This window comes from Gymnoscopelus microlampas (assembly GCF_963454915.1).
Source record: "Gymnoscopelus microlampas genome assembly, chromosome: 9".
Lineage (NCBI taxonomy): Eukaryota > Metazoa > Chordata > Actinopteri > Myctophiformes > Myctophidae > Gymnoscopelus > Gymnoscopelus microlampas.
In genome coordinates, this window is record NC_139946.1 from 18,666,571 (window position 1) to 18,686,174 (window position 19,604).

At 41.5% G+C, this 19,604-nt stretch overlaps 2 protein-coding genes across 2 annotated transcripts; one reads left to right on the forward strand and one right to left on the reverse strand.

Annotated features, from left to right (window-relative positions):
* Nucleotides 1–3,956: 3,956 nt before the first annotated feature.
* Nucleotides 3,957–9,556, forward strand: ndufs7 (NADH:ubiquinone oxidoreductase core subunit S7). Its single transcript, XM_084066383.1, has 8 exons — nucleotides 3,957–4,016; nucleotides 5,262–5,301; nucleotides 5,423–5,494; nucleotides 6,394–6,514; nucleotides 7,239–7,418; nucleotides 7,812–7,858; nucleotides 8,631–8,719; nucleotides 9,268–9,556. Exons 1-8 carry the CDS (start codon nucleotides 3,989–3,991, stop codon nucleotides 9,363–9,365), a joined length of 675 nt encoding a protein of 224 aa, XP_083922509.1. The 5' UTR covers nucleotides 3,957–3,988; the 3' UTR covers nucleotides 9,366–9,556.
* Nucleotides 9,557–11,777: 2,221 nt separating this feature from the next.
* On the reverse strand, nucleotides 11,778–17,407 carry gamt (guanidinoacetate N-methyltransferase). The gene is made up of 6 exons (XM_084066644.1): nucleotides 17,130–17,407; nucleotides 14,495–14,640; nucleotides 14,289–14,352; nucleotides 13,768–13,835; nucleotides 12,625–12,735; nucleotides 11,778–12,133 (listed from the first exon to the last, which is right to left on the reverse strand). Exons 1-6 carry the CDS (start codon nucleotides 17,305–17,307, stop codon nucleotides 11,993–11,995), a joined length of 708 nt encoding a protein of 235 aa, XP_083922770.1. The 5' UTR covers nucleotides 17,308–17,407; the 3' UTR covers nucleotides 11,778–11,992.
* Between the last annotated feature and the right edge of the window lie 2,197 nt (nucleotides 17,408–19,604).

Sequence of the window (19,604 nt, forward strand, 5' to 3'; positions counted from 1 at the left end):
TACAGTCCTCTACAGTTGTTTCTTTGGTCTTTGGGGTTTTTATTTTGGTTTGGTCTTAAAGAACTTAGTGCTGTTAGAAGCCCTCAGCATGGTTCTGGAGTGGCAGAGCAGTGGTCTTGAGACTTGGACGAGAGCCAGACTTAAGTCATGAAAACCACTCCTCGGCTGTGATTTAGTCGTGACTTGACTGCTTTAAAATCTAAAGCAAAGCTGTACACTTTACATTTGGATTCAAGTTGTTTGGAATTTCATTTTAGATTAGTTTTCTGTGGTCTCTAATTTTGAGGTCTATATGATGTTACTTTGAATGGAAAGCACTTTGAGTCAACTTCTGTTGTTTTTAAAAGTGCTATAAATAAGGTGACTTGATTTGATTTGACTTGACTCGAATAAGAAAAGATTAGGGGCTTGACTTTTGACTTGTCTTGAGACTTGATTTACACAGAAACACTACACCAGCTCAGTGTATTAGTACTTAGGCTGTCACCAAGGGGTAAAGGCTCATTTATTTTTGGCAAGTGAAAAGTAGAAGTTATAGGCATAATATGCTCTGACCACCGTCAATCATTTGTCCCTGCACTGCTCGGGACCCCTGCTCCTCCCGACCCTCAAGTCTCCCACCTGATGGCATCCCTATTTTGGGCGAATTTGTCGTGCAAAAATGTCCAAGACTCTTACTTTTCAGGATTCAAATTCAAAAATAGCAAAAGTTTTTTTTGGAGATAGGAGGTTTCTGCCCGACAGCAACGATAAAGGGCTTATGTCTCCCCCTCTGTGTGTGTGTGTGTGTGTGTGTGTGTGTGTGTGTGTGTGTGTGTGTGTGTGTGTGTGTGTGTGTGTGTGTGTGTGTGTGTGTGTGTGTGTGTGTGTGTGTGTGTGTGTGTGTGTGTGTGTGTGTGTGCGTGCGTGCGTGTGTGTGTGTGCGCGCGTGCATATATGCATACATGCATGGCGTGGGAGGAGCTCACAGACAGTTCCTTGGGGGCTGCCTGGCTGGTGGTGGGGACTGTACTATGCTCTGTGTTCCAGAGCCTGAACCCTGCACTTCACCCAGAATGACTTTTTTACTTGAGTAAAAGCAACAATACCACAATATAAATATACTCTGTTAGAAGTAAAATGCTTGTATTAAACATTTCATAATATTAATCAACATGTATAAAGTAACTTGTAAAGGAAGTTGTAAGGACGTTTTTTAAATAATTATATAATGGAGTAAGAAGCACAATATTTGCCTCTGAGATGGAGTGGATTAGAAGTAAGTCAAATGGAAATACCCCAGTAAAGTAAAAGTACCTCACAATTGTTTCTTTGAGTAAAAGTACTTTCCACCTCTGGAAATGAGTGCAAAAGTTGAATAAGCTTCTTGGACTGCATTCGTCACACATTCTTGACTGTGATCACTGCTGCTTCGGTGTTGCCAACGATGCAGATTCATAGATATTGTCAAAACACTCATCACCATAAAAAAGCAAGTTGTCAGGTATTATCGCCTTATTAATTGACTGTATTTACTTAGCCAGGACAGTCAGTGTTAGTTAATGGTTTCCAGAGAACCCCGGGACGCATATGGAAAAGATTTAAAAGACAGTTAAAAATGAATGCACTTGGATACAAATAGCATCACAGATAACCCCCCAACCCCCCAACCCCCCAACCCCCCAACCCCCCAACCCCCCTCCCCTAGCCTGGTAAACCCGCCCTCCAGAAATCTCATTTCCATTTGATTTCTGGAGAAATCAAATGGAAATGAGATTTCTGGAGGGAGGGTTTACCAGGCTACCCCTCCCCCATCTCCGTCTCTGTCTCCCTTCTCTCTCACACACACACACACACACACACACACACACACACACACACACACACACACACACACACACACACACACACACACACACACACACACACACACACACACACACACACACACACACACACACACACACACACACACACACACACACACACACACACACACACACACACACACACACACACACACACACACACACACACACACACACACACACACACGCACGCACGCACGCACACACACACACACACACACACACACACACACACACACACACATAATGTAAGTCAGAGAGACAATAATTTCAGTTGGGTCTGGCTACGCGAGACTAGAGAGACAAAAAACAAACATTTTGACACCATCCATGCAATCTGTAAGCCATCCAGAACTTATAATAAGATCAAATTGCTGGAAGGGGCCACTGTGGCTTTCTTACAGGGGCCTTCTGGTGACATTGCTCTCTTACAGGGATCTCTTGGTGAGGGTGACACATCGTCTCAGAGGTTGCAATGGTTTCCATTTGCTGCAAAGCGATGGCTGACTACCACAAAGGAAATCAACACACACACACACACACACACACACACACACACACACACACACACACACACACACACACACACACACACACACACACACACACACACACACACACACACACACACACACACACACACACACACACACACACACACACACCAAGACGGTAAACAAAAACAAATCTCATGCTGGTTTCTCCCTTGCATTGCTGTTTCTAAATCAGTCCTTTGCCAATCATTTGGAAACAAAGCTGATACATGCTGATACTATGGACAATGGACTTCTGATCAACATTTCAGTCACTCAGACCTTCAGGCAATAATAAAACAACCGATCAAATAATCAAAAGATATATTCTTTGCAAATATTCTAAAATTGAACTAAAAATGATTTTCCACAGCTCGAAGAAAATTAGTAGAGGACTAAAACCCAATTCAAAAGTTGGTAGTGTCCTGTCAGTTTGGTTTAGTTCATTTGGAAAACCTCATAAAAAGGCACAGTACATTTGACATGATTAAGGATGGAACGTTAAATTACACAGTCCTGCTAAATGTAGGTCAACAAAGTTGAGTGTCTGGGTCGGGTGGAGCTGCACGTCTAAAATAACCTCCCTATAATAAAACCATAGACTGTTAAAAAAAAAAACAACAACTCTACAATAAAGTTAAAGTTCACTGTTTGAGAGGATTTCACGTCATCTCTAGAGCAAGGGTTCCCAAACTTTTCAGGCCGTGACCCCCCAAAATGATCAAATTTGAACTGGGGACCCCCCACCCTGACAAGCACTTACATTTAGTTTCACTTGGTTCCACAGATAAATATTGTAAAAATAGCTGAACTACAAGCTCACAACGCTTTTCTGCAAGGCGTTGTGAGCATGTAGATCGGCTATTTTCACCATGTTTGCCCCTTTCTTAAGTAATATTTGACAATTTAGCTAATTTGGTATTAAAAAGTTCTTAAAGGTCCTTAAATTGTAAACTAATTTACCCTGTACGTACTTATACTGTATGTTGGTTTGTTCACTGTTGAGTGAGACAACAATGTTGCACATTAAGCTAATCATCTGGGGACCCTCCAAAATAATTTGGGAACCCCCTGGGGGACTGATCTAGAGCAGTGCTTCTTAAAGTGGGGTCTGGGGACCCCCAGGCGTCCTTGAGGGGGTTCCAGGGGGTCCCCAGCAAAATGAGTTAACAAAGTATCAAAATCAGTTTAACCACTTTAAACCTATATGCATCGGCTATATGAAAATAGCTTGTATTTTGGCAATCAACAAAATCTTGAAAAGAACGTGAAAACGAAAAATTTTAACAATACAAATATTGTATTGGGGGTCCCTGCCTGGCACAAAATAATTTAAATCCCCCTACATCAGTGGTTATCAAAGTGGAATCCAGGGACTCTCTGGGTTCCTTTAGGGGGGGTCTATATATTGACCCTTACAAGTCTGTAACTGGTCCATTTGGTTCCATTTGTATACTGACACAGTTAAGGGGAAACCTTGAGATGTAACAGTTTCAGAACCATTGCCCTACAATACAAAACCTACTATAAAGTTCAAGTTGACTTTTGAGCTGCAGCGCCCCCAAGAGGCCATCGCCCTTCACCGGAAACAGTCCTTGAATAACACAGATGATTTCAAAGATGGCGGCGCTGGTTGGTAAGTGTTGTTATGACTAAAATGCTACGCTCTTTTCTCTAGTTTCATGGGGTTTTGTGAAGTCAAGAGTTCAATATGTTCAGTAGACGTGCATAAAGTCATGGAAGCTTGAGTGTGTGACGTCTCCCAGTGCTCTAATGTGTAATGTTTTGCTCTGCGCAGACTGACCTTGCTCTGTGTGTGTTAGCATGAAGCTAACAGACTATTACTGCAGCAGTTAGCTGCTGCTACTAGCCATCAGCGGCAGCCAGGAATGGATAGGATAACATATTCTAGATGTAATAACAATAACACTACAGACAGACAGTCCATTAGAATGTTTTATAACATTGACACTTTATACGTTTATGACAAGACTGACGTAGTTTAGTTTGTGATAATGGTCAGGGGGGGGCTCGAGATCGGACCTTACATTTCAACGTCATGTTAGTAATATTACTGGGATATCTTTTTTAAAAATATAATTTTAAAGGCTACTAGATTAGATAACAGCAATGCAGTCATTTCTGGACTAACCAAAAAAATACTGTCAGACTGTTATGTCATTCTGACATGTTATGTCATTCAAAATGCGCAGCCAAGGTGCTCTCTGGGACAAGAACACCTGAACACATTATCATATACAGAATCACATTGTTTACAAGGCTCTTGATGGTTTAGCTCGTGAATACATCTCTGACCTGCTCACTGTAAACCAATCAAACCTCTCAGGTCATCAGGCACTGCTCGCCTAAACTGGACCTAGCATCTGTTGGAAGTCAATACAATCATTAGTAAGCTGGAACAAACAACAAATATTTCAGTGTAATTTCCCCCCAATATTATTCGCCATTAGTTTACACTGCACTTTGTGTATTATCTGTTAGTCATATTTTTGTTGTCCGTTAATGTGAAAAACACAACTTTACATGAAATATTCTATACAAATCAACTTAACTTAGTCTTGACAAGGACCTACGTTCTCGCGAGCTGTTCTCACTAATGTTGACAAAATCACTGCTAGGTTGCGTGTGCTACTTGTGACAGACTATTGCTATTTATGTGACACATCTATTGTGTATTTATTTTAAACCACATGACAAATTTGAAATTCATTGAATTCAAATCACAAGATGGCTTGTGTCCAAAATTGTATCTCCAATTTTGGCCTGCAGAAATCAGAACAAGCACTCGTATTGAAAGTTTTCTTATTTATCTCATGATTGTAACCTCTAGTACTTACACATGTATGATCCTTCTCCTAAGCTGTGCCTCGTCTGGCCTCGTTTGGCTGCTTCTCATCGAGGTAAGAAGAACCTACTGCTGCCAGAATTAACCAAACAATAATATATGCACGACACTTGCAAGAGTTTTGACTCATCTTTTATGTTGCTGATTGTGGTCTGCTCTGTTTCTCCACCATACAGGCCTATTTCACTATATGCTATCCAACAGAGGAGTCTGCATCGAAATGCTAAAAGCGAGAATTCCTCCACAAGGTGAGATTAGCGGTGAGGTTTATTTGTGATATGAAATACCTGTAGGTCTTTATTAATTATTAGTATTACAATATTGGTATTCTTTTCAGTAAAACTTAAGTTCCTGAAAGTAGTCTAATCTTTAAACGGCAACTTCACCAAAACATGTTAAACCTGAATCCTGTTGTTCTGTTGTGGGGAGGACCTACAGCAACACTTCCCAACTATCCCATTTAGACCTGGAACACCTATTCGTTGTTATACCTTTCAATCCGGGAACCCCTTTGTGTAACATTAGCTGTTGCTATATATATATATATATATATATCAACATATTTTTAACTTAAACTTAGGTCAGGATTTAGAATTGTCCTCGGGTCTTAATGGGCTAGGGATGGGACGATATGAAAATGACTTAACACCATTATTGTGGCAAAAATAATTCTGGTCAACGATATCGCGATAATCAAAATATGCTTAAAACTTAAAATGCCACTTTTGTTAACCATTTGAAACCCCAACATCCCTATTCTGGGGGGAACGTTTGCCAAAATTATAGAGGGTTTAAGTGGTACTAAATTTGCAGCTCAACAGAAGCTAATTCATCCTAGTGAATGACGGAGTACGATTTCACAATAAATCTCCGGCATACGATTATTGTGAGTGTTTTCTTTTTTACGATTATCGACCCATTCCTATTCCCAACATTCTGTGTCTCAAGAACTTGCTCTCTAGGTGGTGCTAGAATTTTTTATGACAGTTTCTTTCCAGTGCCGTTGAGAGTACGCTTTTTAGACACTGAATGGATGTTTTAAGTCAGATTGTCACTTGCCCTCACAGTAGTATGACGGGATTAATTTAAAACGTTGGTGAAGTTGTCTTTTAAAGCATCACTCTGCTCTGTGTGACGTGTTTTCCAGTGTTGTTCCAGTCAGAGAGAAGAGCACGGCACTGGCTGCAGCCAAACCAGCAGCAGTAGCCACCAGTAAAGGAGAGTATGTCATCACCAAGCTGGATGACCTGGTCAACTGGGCTCGCAGGGTCAGTACCTGTCATTGTATTGACGGTTGACACTATGCAGGATAATGGTACATGTCATGTGCTGGTTGATATCTTTACGATGTGGCTCTGTAGGAGATTAGCCACCTGTAAAGAGGGTTGGTCTGTGTATGTGTCTCTGTCCTTCTCTGGAGTCCTGTTTGTCTGGAGTTAATCTTGGAAACCGCTGGACAGATCAGCACCAAATGTCTTGTGTATCTCCATGCATTTTGTCCCCACATATATATATATTTTTTACATATACTGTCTATTTAAAAAAAACATTGGTATAACAATCTCTATATCAATCTCTTTCCCATGCACATTCTTCATGTAAACTTGGTTGTTATATAATTGTACGGACCATACCCAGTCTTGCCCTTCACTCAATTCTCTGCCTGGGGTTATTCCACAGTTTGGGAGCCAGGACAGAAAAGAGTTAAGGACACTTGGAGCATTGACCAGGGTGTTGTAGGGATGGGAGAGACAAATGTCCAGTGATAGATCATCTAATTATGCAGAAAGGGTTGTAGTTTTTAGTTTGCTAGTTGAGATGTTGAAAGTTCATATTAACATTTACATATCAGGAGTCTAGATCAGTCCAACGAGATAGATAGAGAATGGCGTTAATGTCAAGAACACATAAGTGACACATGAACATGTTTGTCTATTTTACCAGAATGTCACTCATCTATGTTCTATCTAATTGTTCTGCTGTGTCTCTCAGAGCTCCTTGTGGCCGATGACATTTGGCCTGGCGTGTTGCGCCGTGGAGATGATGCACATGGCGGCTCCTCGATACGACATGGATCGCTTCGGGGTGGTCTTCCGCGCCAGCCCCCGACAGTCTGACGTGATGATCGTGGCTGGAACCCTGACCAATAAGATGGCTCCCGCTCTCCGTAAGGTAGGAACAACAACACAAACTATCGTTTAATCGATTAATCTGTATTCATAGCACATTTGTGTACATAAATGTAATTCAAAGTGCTTCACCTTGTAAAATATATATAAATATTATGTAATGTAATTCTAGTCTGTTTTGAGTTTTTACCACTGAAGCCTGTATACTTTGTTGTATGAAAAATAACAAAAATGGCACATCTACAAGTTGAGTTTGTAGAGCTGCTATTTTTTAACAAATATACAAAATAAAACGTTTTTGATAATTTTCCCAAATTAGGGTGTGCAGCAAAAAAGAAATGTGTAAAGTGCTTTCCAGTTCGTGATGATTTGTAGTTGGTCAGTTGAATTGGTAGACTGCATGTTATCAATTCCGTCATCACTGTTTTGCCTCCAGGTGTACGACCAGATGCCAGAACCCAGATATGTTATTTCCATGGGAAGGTAAGAAAACGAACACTACTGTTTTATATTCAACTTTTATGTAACCTTTATTTAACCATTAACGAATACATTGAGACAAAGACCCAAGAGGCAGAAATATTACACTGATTCACTATAAATTGCAGGACAAAGCTCCATTAAAAAAGAAGAAAAAACATACTGACTACCGAATGTTACTCCAATGCAAGTCCATGAAGTTTTAAAGGCTTATTTATTGTGAAAACAATTTCATATACTCAATAAAATGTGTTATTTATTTACTAACCCCTAAAGTAACCAGCTTTTAACTGGAGGCATTTGACTCTACATCTCTCAACGCTTTGCTTTCCTCTTGGAATAAATGAGATCAACCCTGTCTAAACCCATCTCCTCTTAATCAAATGAGCAATGTAGTACATAACATTGCTTTAGGTTAAAGTAAAAGTAGCCATCTTTAAGATGCCAACTTTGAGCATAAATGACATAACATAATGCATTTGTTGACATTAATGGTTATCACTATTGTAAGACCTTTGCTTACCAAATAATCTCTGTAGATGGAATGTACAATGTAGTTTTGTAATAACACATGTCATTGCACAAAACAGATTAGGCCTCAGTAAAAGAATGCTGTGCTTGTTTATCCATCAGATACTCATGAGTGAATGACGCTATACACTATTTGTCAACTGGGTTGTGTTGTAATCCTAAAACCAAATAATAGAAATATGTTTAGTTTGCAAGTATTGTATGTCAAGCACACAGATGTATAGTAATTCTGTTGTTGGTCTAGCTGTGCCAATGGAGGGGGATATTACCACTATTCATACGCTGTGGTCAGAGGCTGTGATCGTATCGTTCCAGTGGACATCTATGTTCCAGGTAGGCCTTTCATCATAATGCTCACAACCTCTGCACCATACATCCCAGCTTTATAGGTCACTATGGTTATTCAGTGTCCTTGCTTAATCGAGTTCCATGGAGCGCATGTCCTGGAAAAAGGACAAAGATCATGATCCAGATTCAGATCATGAACTCTCCATGTAGGACAGTTCATAATTTTGTGTGAGCAGAATAAATCAGCTGTTCTTTTTGGTGGAAATCCTCTTCTACTACTACACAGTTAAGAATCCAGGGGCGTAGGTCATCTGACCAATTACAATTTAGGCACTTAGCACATGCTCTTCGGACCCAGAGCGACTTAAAAAGTGTAAGATAGACGTGTTTTGAGCTTGTACTTTCACTATTGTTGAAATGTGGCTTAAGTGATCAATTCATAATGTGTTTTTGTTAATTTGGCTCCCGGAGAGACATCAAATGTATCTTTTGGGTCTTGTAACCTTTGGGTACCACTAACTTGACTCATACCTCTCTCTCTCTCTCTCTCTCTCTCTCTCTCTCTCTCGCTCTCTCTCTCACACACACACCAGGCTGCCCTCCTACAGCAGAAGCCCTCCTTTACGGCACACTGCAGCTACAGAAGAAGATCAAACGTGAAAAGAAGATGCATATCTGGTATCGCAAGTGAAAAACAAGCCTGTATCTGTGTGTGATTGTATGTAAATGTTGTATTTATGGCTGATGATGATGCATAAGAATGATGATGACACTCAGTGAGCTGCTCAGCTGATTGGATGGCTGTATCTTCGGGAACCTTAGCTCTGGCTCCTCCATGTAGAGAAACCAATTTATTAAAATAAAGTTATTAATCCATTTAAAGTCATTGTTCTCATTTACAGTTGCTGCACTGGTTGTTATTTAATTCATACTTGATTGATTTTAAACCTTTATTATTTACATACATATGCACACACACACGCACACTCAATGGGAGCTGCCCGATACAACAATGGTCTTGGTTGCATGTTGTTGGTCACTGTCTTGATCAAAGGGCACAAAAACAGATCCCGATCTAGATTTTCTTATGTGGTTCAGGGATTTAAACCATCAACCCTTCAGTAACAAGCCCACTTCTCTAAGCTCCAGCACAGTAGCGACACAAATGTTGATTCATTATGATAGCCAAATAGATTATAGTATTGTCTCTGTTGTCATATATTTTCATTACATTGTGCTATTGATTGTACATGGTAGGGAAATACAGAATAAAACCAGGGTCCATAGTAATAAAGGTGCAGTTTCTGTGGTGAGGCCAATTCTGCTGTTCTATGACAAATATGAGCCACTAGGTGGTGCTTATTGCATTAATGTGGTCTCTTGCTTTTTCCTTGCCTCTTCACTGATTGGCCAAAGCCCAGTGCCAACTCTGACCTTCAGCCCCTCCCCCTTCCCACAGGGTGTTCTTGTGCAGACATGAATTTACTGAAATAATATATTTTTTGGGGGGGATAATGCATCTTTTTGATTAGTTATGTTACATTACTAATTAGCTACACTACTGAATAGCTTTAATACTGCTATCCAGTATTCTATGATTGCACCCTTTGTTCTGCTGCTCTGTTCTGCTGCTCTTTGTCATTAATATACTGTAGGTGATCACAAATGTTCCAGTATTTTCAAAGATAGCGAAAAGAGCACATCTATTCATTTGAAATGGGGTTTAAGTGGTCCGAAGCAATAGCTATAATTTTTTTCACAATTATGTATGCTGTTATATGTTATATATATTTGGAATTAACCTTATAAATACACATGCACATTAAACTGTTTCTATGAGCCATGCATGTTTGCATAAAAAGAATAGATTAGTGCTTCTTGCCAGACACAGTGTACAATACATCTGAGGCAAATATCACATGAACACTGCCAGTGGGGGTGGAGTCAGCCTGTGTGTGTGTGTGTGTGTGTGTGTGTGTGTGTGTGTGTGTGTGACCTACTGTAGATGTCCTCAGCAAACTTAGCATTGCATCATCCGTCCCCTGAATGATTAATGTGTCCATATCAGGTGGTCACTTATTCCCATGTGTTACAATCACGTACACTAGCAGATATTTCACCATTTTCAACCCAGCATCCCTATTTTTTGCATGTCATTATATGTGAAAAAATAGATAAATGAAAAGGCAAAAATTGCCGATCAACAAGCTCACAATGCGCTGCGAGCTTGGAGATCTGTTATTTTTGCAATTTGTGAAATAATACCTAAGTGTAAGTGGTTAAAACGTAAAAAAAAGAAAATATATACGCAGTGGGAGTATGTGATGCAATACTCGTGTTTTAACATCACTTTTGTGGGCTGAAGATTAAAGAGTGAGAAATGATTTTCTTGAGGACCAGTGTCCTGTATTTAAGCGTTGCACAAGTTAATGCTGCACAAGAATGCAGTGACATTCAAAGTCCAATGTTTGATATAAGAGGTGTTAATCTTACAACATGACTGATGTCAAATTAACTGATTGAGTTGGGTCCGGGGACATAGATTTATTGAAACGTGATGAAGCATGGGGCCAGCAGACAAGTCTGTCTAGGGCAGGCGCTTTAGAATAATTGTTAAAGGAGTAGTTCACCCAAGAAATGACTTATTTCAATTACACATTACGTGACATTATGTGACGTGTAATTCATAGAAAATAAGTAATTTTTTGGGTGAACTACACCGGCTTTAAACCATACATATACTTCATTGACCAGGGTCCCCCAGGGGTCGGTACTTGGTCCCTCCTTTAAACGCTCCGCAAGATTGTAGATCTGCTATCTTTGCAGAATATTTGCCTATTTTCGCCTAATGTTTGCCTATTATAACATGCCTAGAATATGGAGGCTAGAGTTCATGTGGTTCATCATGGTTTATGTTAAATACAGTACCTAGGGACTGAGTTGGAAGATAGATGGATTAATGAGTAGACTGGGCCGTGAGGACAGCACATCAACAAATGAACAGCAACAAGCATCTTAAAACATAATAAAAAATCATGTTAAATAACTGGAATAAGAATGTACTGTAGATAAGATGGATTTATTAAAGTACATGTTGACACAGACATACAGTACAGAGGTGAGTTTGTTATGTTGTTATTTTACAATAAAAAACAAAGCGTAGGGCAGTTCACACTGAGCACTATAACTATAGCTATAACTATATCGTTCACCATTTGTATTTCTTTTAATAGTTGGTGTGAACTTTAAAACTATTTGTATAGTTAAAATGCTCAGTGAGAACGGCCCTTACGTGTGGGATGTAGCGGCAACTAAACTTTAGTCTTTTAGGATGGTGGGAGTGATCATCTTCTTGAAGGAGTAATATTTGCATTCGCTGGGGGGGACAATGTCCATGGTGCTGGTGCTAATCTTCTCCTTCTTGAAACCGGCTTGGACCAGGTGAGACATCTGGGTCTCCTGGAAACAATCATTAATGCATCATCCACTTATCATTATATCATTAACCTCCACTTTATCTGCACAGGTTAGTAGAGACAACACGTAGGCTTAATCTGTGACTATTGAGATCAATATTAAAGGAGCGCATGGATTAAAGTTCCCAGTCGCCATGACTGATTTCAGTCATTTGGATTCCATAGAAGTCAGCATGTCTTCTATGGAAGCATGTCATGCACCGAAAATAGGCTATCTATAAGCTTACAACACGTCGCAGCAGTAAATGAATGCCCTACTTGATCATACTACAGTGTCACAAAAAAGCATCAAAAGTAGCAGATCTGCATCTGAGATTGCAGATCTGCTACTTTTGCTATTTTTGAATTTGAATCCTGAGAAGTAACAGTTTTGGACATATGAGGTTTCCAGGTTTAGATGATTTGTTGAATCGGCCTCAAGAGGGGTTAAAATGAAACCATAACTAAGGTGTTAATTAGTGATCTGTAACCCACCTCAAACATCTTTTCAATGTTGTCGTATTTGGTCTTGAGCAGCTCTCCCCAGGAGGTCAGGTTACAGTATGTGAGTACACCGCCGGCTTTCAGCAGCCTGTGGGCATGGCCCTACAAACACAAGACAAATAAATTAGTTGATGTTATTTTAAGCTTTATTTACTCTGGTAAAGCTGACAGAGCGTGGATGTTCTATTTCCCTAGAGCTCCACCCTCCTATGGGGCTCTATCGCTTTTCAACCATGGAGTCAAGAATCCATAGAGCCCTGTCGTGAAACAGGACTAGTTACAATACATGCAAACACCTGTGTTTGCCTATGTTTGCATGTGCTTCCAGGTTTGCATGTGCATTGCATTTGAGCACAGAGACAGGCACATTATTGTTGGGTTTAACCTTATGATTTTTGTTCAAACCACAATTTGTTTGTCTTGTAAACCAACAAATAACTTGCATCCATCACTCTGGCTTAACTTTGAACAGTTAACATTGTTCTAATGACTTGTGGGATTGAATGTGATTAAAGGAAGGTATCCATTCCTTATTCAAACAAACACGCGGGCAAGGGAAGTTAACTGAGCATGGATGCACTGCTTTTACAGCGACCCTGTATAGCAGCCCTTGAATGGTAACCGTTCACCACTGAGCAGCAACTAGGGGTTAAAGCACCTGCTCAAGGTCACCTTCATCCCTTCCTACATTTCAACTAATTTCCCCCTCTCACACACACACACACACACACACACACACACACACACACACACACACACACACACACACACACACACACACACACACACACACACACACACACACACACACACACACACACACACACACACACACACACACACACACACACACACACACACAATCTTTCTGCATTTGGGTTATGACCTAAATCCCCTAGAATATGTAGTGGGCACTGGGAGATCCTGTTGTGTTAATTCAACAAGCTGCGTTACTATCAGAACTGTCTGTCTGTGCACCATATTCCTCGATATTTATTGCACTTGGTGATTTATTTAATACAGTATACTTTGTCCTAAGAGAAATTGAGAAAATAGCCGCTCTACAAGCTCAAGCAACGTATCACAATATGTTTTTAAAATCTTTAGTTAGATTAAAGTGATTGTGTATGTTACCTTGATGAAGTCAAACTGGTGAGTGTGCCAGGTGTCTTCAGACAGAGGGTACGTATCATACAGGATGCCTGGAGGATTGGGACAATAACATTAACACATAGACACCACTGACAAAGCAAACTGGTTATAGATGGAACATTTGACAATTCACATGTTGTACACTGTACAATAATATTGTGAAATATGTCATTTATTCCAGTGTTGCATGATTTTACATGGCTCTTTAAAGTAGAAGCATCTAACTTTTGTTTTTCATCGTTTGCATGCTAAAGCTACAGCATTCCTAGGTAGTGGGTATTGCTTTTACGGATGTTGACATATCTGTCATTGTTATTGTCCTGTATTTGTTGTTACTGGCAAAGCTGTGTAACATTCATGCCTCTTCGCCAGTTCCCAGTTCACACTCGTAAAAGAGACTCTAGTCTCAATGTGTTTTTTACTGGTTAAATAAAGGTTAAATAGAATAAAATAAATGCCTGAGACGGCATGTCAAGTTATGTTCAAAGGCCTTTCTGTCGTACCGTCAAAGTGGTTGTCAGGCAGGGTGGGCACCACGTCTTCCCAAAGGCCCTTCAGAGGAACAACCTATAGAACAGGAATCACATTTACAAATGGAACCAGATGGAACCAAATGGATCAGTTGTGCACACTTAGAGTTATGAAGGCTGGGTCCTTGAAATGAAAAGGTTTGAGAAGCAGTGCTGTAGACTGTTGAGCTGGTGTTCACCTTGTGTGGCTGAACTTTGGCCCATTCCTGCAACCTGGCGAACACGCCGTCGTTGCACTCAACGATCCAGTGCTCCTCGATGGGGTACGACTCCACTTTGGTGGCAGCAATGGCCATGCCAAACCCGATCTCCAGAACACGACCACCTAATGTCATAAAACAGCCATTTAAGTTATAATTCTCTGACACCCCCCTTCCAACAAGTAGTCAACATTGTAGCTACTTTGCTTGTTGTTTGAGGCCTTTTACCAGCTGGTGTGCCCAGGTTATAACAATACTACAAGTCTAAAGCCCTGCTAGAGGCTGTGCTGCTCCTTATATCCACCTGGACAGAGATGGTTTAAACTGAGCAGCAATGCCATCCTTAGAGCCCTATGCTCTTACTAGTGGGGCCCAAAACAAATTTACATTAACATTTTGGTCTCAGTTTTGCGCTCAGTTTCCTGGCATTGGCAATCAAAGAATAGTTTCTGAGGTATGTTTTGTACAAGTTGAAATTGTGGCCTACAGGTGGCGCAAGAGGGGGGGTCACCAAAATCCATAGGGTGCATCCTCTGGGGAGCATGAAGGTGCATGGCAAATTCCATGCAATCCAGCCAGTAGGTTTTGAGGTATCTTGTTTTGGACCACAGTATTGGACAGACGCCCTAAGAGCCTTGCAGAGGGGGCTTTAAGCGTTGGACAGAGCCTTGCAGAGGGGGCTTTAAGTGCTCGGAATGCAGGGAAAGCAGTTGGTTGTAGCATGTGATAGAAATACCAGGGGTGTCCGAGTAGGTTTACACATATGGCTACTGGCTACAAGTATAAGCATATAAATAGATGAGGGGGAAGGCCTTTTGCCTCCCTGACCCCTCCAAGCCGACAGGAGTGTACAGTAACTGTCACATGACGTTACTGAGTATGAAATCCCACATTGTTTCATAATCACAATTTAAGTTGTGGTGGTGCTACATGTCAATTGCCCAGTGGTGTAACATAACTAAGTACATTTACTCAAGTACTCTACCATTTTTAGGTATTATTACTTTACTGGCGTATTTCCAATTTTCACTACTTTTACTTCTACTCCACTACATCACAGAGATAAATATTATAATTTGACTTCACTACAATTATTTCAAAACTTTAGTTACTAGTTACTTTGTAGATTTTGATTATTATTACAAAATATACATTAACCACTTCAGCCCTATAAATACACATTGCAGCCATTTGAAAATAGCCGATCCACAAGCTCACCATGCATCCCATCTCTACACATTGTGAGCTTGTAGATCTGCTATTTTCAAAAGATTTGTATACATTTGAAAAGTTGTGAAATGGGACACTCTGCATAATGAGTACTTTCTACTTTTGGTACTTTAAGTACATTTTTATACCAATACTTTTGTAGGCTACTTTTACTCAAGTAAATTTGGAATTCCGGACTTTTACTTGTGACAGAGTATTTCTTCATTGCTGTATTGATACTTTTACTTAAGTAAAAACAATTGAGTACTTTTTCCATCACTACAATTGAAATTTCGGAAATGAGCTCCCCCTTGGAGCTGATTTGGGTGCATGGCAAGCAGAGTTTTACGCACGATAGGCAATGCCATTCAGACGCACGGATGAGCCACAGTGTTGTGAAACGTGCTGAAGTGTCTGGTGTTCGAGGCTATATGAAAGGCTTCTTGGAATTGTCAGAGAATCTTATGTATAGTAACACCTGCTGCCACACACCACTTGTCATCTAGGCCTATTCAATTTCCAGCATGGAAATACCGTCGAAAACAGTTGCACTTGAAAACGTTTTAAAACAACCATGCTCGCATGGCTCCCATTCAATCGCGCTATAATAGCGCACACTTGAGCAAATGGTTCATTGGTTGCATGATTGTGGGTACTGGGTTATAATAACAGCACGACCCGGACACTTGAGTTTATAACGATTATTTATAAAACTTGCGCACTGCCAGTGCCAGCTTTGATTTTGCACGAAATCCCGTAGCCCCATTTGGAACGTCTCCTCTCCCTCTGCTATCCGAGATGAGGTCCCACAGTGTCGGGTGCCGGCAGAGTGCGACACCGGCGAACGTTGGCCAATATTGTTGATTCTTACCCCTTTCCGTGCATTGTATACAAAAAGTAAAGGTATTCTACCCTGCTCTGAGATGTTTTACATTTTAGCGGTCAAGAAACTTAAGTGACAGGTTGAAATAAGCGTTTAAATCGCGTATTTAGTCAGCCTGTGGCATGTTTTCCCAATGCAACCTTACGGGAGCAGTACTGCGCATTCGGACGGGGGTTGACTGGCCACAGGCTGACAAAGAAAAAGCGATTTAAGCGCTTCTTTCAACCCGTCGGTTAGATTTTCTTTACCGCTAAAATGTAAAACATTTCAGACCAAGGATGAATACATTTACTTCTTGGATCCGATGTGTGGAAAAATGTAAGAATTAACAATATTCAACGGTGTCGCACTCTGCCGGCTCCCGACGCTGTGGGACCTCATCTCGGAGCTTTATAGCGGAAGGAGAGGTTCCGATTAGAGCTAACTGATTTTGCACGAAATCATGGAGGCCTGAACATCGAGGCCTAATAAAGCAAGGCACTTTCTTTCGGGTTGGTTTAACAAACAGTCTATGGTTACTACCTTTGGAAGCCGCTACGGTGGCCAGTGAGTGCATGTACGGGGTCTCCCAGCGCTCCATGACGGGCTTGCCCAGGATCTCCAGGTGCGTGTCCGCCTCGTTGTACCCGGCGCCCGCGTCATGCCAGCCGGCCTTGCAGTCCTCTCCCTTGGAGAAAATGGGCACTGCTGTGGTGGTCATTTTGCAGCTTGTTGTTGTTTTGTTGTTGTGTGGAGTGGTTTTCCAATAGGGCAGTCACAGGACTGCTTGTCTGTCTCCGAGGGTCCGTCAGAGAGGAGGGAAGGAATGTGTGGTGGCTGGGAGGGTTTATATAGGGGTCCAAAAGTGCTGACTGCGCAGGGAGGTCAATAAGAAGGTTGACCACTGCTGCCAAACTGTTGGCTGAAGACAGCTTCAATAATCCTACAACCAATGAATGAGTTACTCATGCATGTTACAGTCATTGATGCCATTGCATAGCATTACATATAGTACTACAGCTATATATAGGCCCTGTAGGAATAGTTAGACCAGTGGTTCTCAATATGGGGTCCGGGGACACAAATCTGCTATTTGAAAATAGCAGATCTACAAGCTCTGATGCAATGCGTTATGAAACATGTATAACGGCTATTTAAAAAAACATTTTTAACACAAATCTTGTTTGTGGTGGTCACTGGCACAAATATTTTCAGATGGGGGTCCACGGCCAAATACGTATTCATTTGGGGGTCCTTGACATTTGAGAATCACTGAGTTAGTCTGTATTATAGGTTCATAATCATTACATTACATTCAATTACATTACATTACGGTCATTTAGCAGACGCTTTTATCCAAATCGACTTACAATAAGTGCATTCAACATAGTGACTCTGCTGTCCTGACATCAGTGGGGAGTTCATTCCACCACTGTGGGGCCAGAACAGAAAAAAGCTGTGACCGTGTAGATCGGCCAGAAGGACCACTGAGCGACGAGGCAACCAGTCGGCCCTTGGCGGCAGACCGAAATGGTCGGGTAGGGATGTAAGCATCGACCATAGCCCGGAGGTAAGAAGGAGCTGTTCCTTTCACTGCCCTATACACGAATCCACGGAGCGCTGCCCTGCGCGCAGCCATTGCTGCGGTGTCAACGCTCCGCGGACGCGACACCGCAGCAATGGCCGCCTACAGGCAGCTACAGGCAGCGCGTCTGTGGATTCGTGCATAGGCTAGCACCAGGGTTTTAAACTGGATGCGAGCCGCTACGGGGAGCCAGTGTAGAGAACGGAGAAGGATAGTTGTGTGGGAGAACTTGGGGCGGACACCAGACAAGCTGCAGCTTTCTGAACAAGCTCCAGAGGTCTGATGGCAGACGCCGGGGCACCAGCAAGGAGGGAGTTGCAGTAGTCCAGGCGGGATATGACAAGAGCCTGGATCATGGATGAGCACCTGGGCTGCCTTCTCCGTGAGGAAGGGGCGAATCCTCCTAACGTTGTAGAGGAGGAATCTGCAGGACCGTGTCACTGATGCGATGTATGTTTGCCGAGAAGGTGGTGCGTCGACATCCACTCCGAGATGTCAGCCAGACAAGCGGCAATGCGTGCCTCCACTTGTGTGTCAGAGGGGGGGAATGACAGGATCAGCTGGGTGTCATCGGCATAGCAGTGGTAGGAAAAGTCATGGGAGTGGATAACAGCACCAAGAGATGTAGGTAGGTAGAGAGAGAAAAGAAGAGGACCCAGAACCGAGCCTTGGGGAACCCCAGTAGTGAGCCTGTGAGGTTCTGACACAGATCCTCTCAGCATCACCTGGTAGGAGCGACCCGTCAGGTAGGATGCAAACAGGGAGAGTGCAGAGCCTGAGACACCCATCCCCTCAAGGGTGGAGAGGAGGATCTGATGGTTCACCGTGTCGAACGCTGCGGACAGGTCCAGGAGTATCAGGACGGAGGAGCGAGTTCGCTCTAGAGAGTTCGTTATCTGCTATAGCAGTGGTTCTCAAACAGTTTTGTGTACAAATTGACAGTATAATGCATTTTAGCAGTGATTATAATGCATTATTGTGATTATGAAGAATTATAAAATGATTATAATGTCTTACAACATTTTTTAACATGGGGTGCATGCATAGGATGTCTCAAAAGTATCAATTGTAGTATCAAATGTAGAAATAATCTCTTAAAAGTAAAAGTCTGGTATTAAGAATGTACTTGAGTAAAAGTACAAAAGTATTGACATCAAAACGTATTTAAAGTACAAAAAGTACTCATTACGCAGAATGTCCCATTTCAAAATGTATTAAAAATCTTTTGAAAATAGCTGATCTACGCGGTGCGTTGTGAGCTCAGATCGGCTATTTTCATACAGCCAAAGTATATATAGGGCTGAAGTGGTTAATGCATGTTTTCTAAAATGGAAAAAAAAAAGAGATACATTTCTCATGTTGGTTTCCTGTAAGCGCATCAGTTTTCAATAGGAATCGAATTGAATTTTGCTACGCATACAAACATGCGTACC

Coding starts and splice junctions, on each gene's coding strand:
- ndufs7 (XM_084066383.1), top strand. CDS start 3,989: ATGATTTCAAAGATGGCGGCGCTGGTTG. Junction 5,302..5,422: donor TTTGGCTGCTTCTCATCGAG/GTAAGAAGAACC, acceptor TCCACCATACAG/GCCTATTTCACTATATGCTA. Junction 7,419..7,811: donor TGGCTCCCGCTCTCCGTAAG/GTAGGAACAACA, acceptor TTTTGCCTCCAG/GTGTACGACCAGATGCCAGA.
- gamt (XM_084066644.1), bottom strand. CDS start 17,307: ATGACCACCACAGCAGTGCCCATTTTCTCCAAGGGAGAGGACTGCAAG. Junction 14,353..14,494: donor CCAAAGTTCAGCCACACAAG/GTGAACACCAGC, acceptor CCTGTTCTATAG/GTTGTTCCTCTGAAGGGCCT. Junction 12,134..12,624: donor ACATTGAAAAGATGTTTGAG/GTGGGTTACAGA, acceptor GATTGTTTCCAG/GAGACCCAGATGTCTCACCT.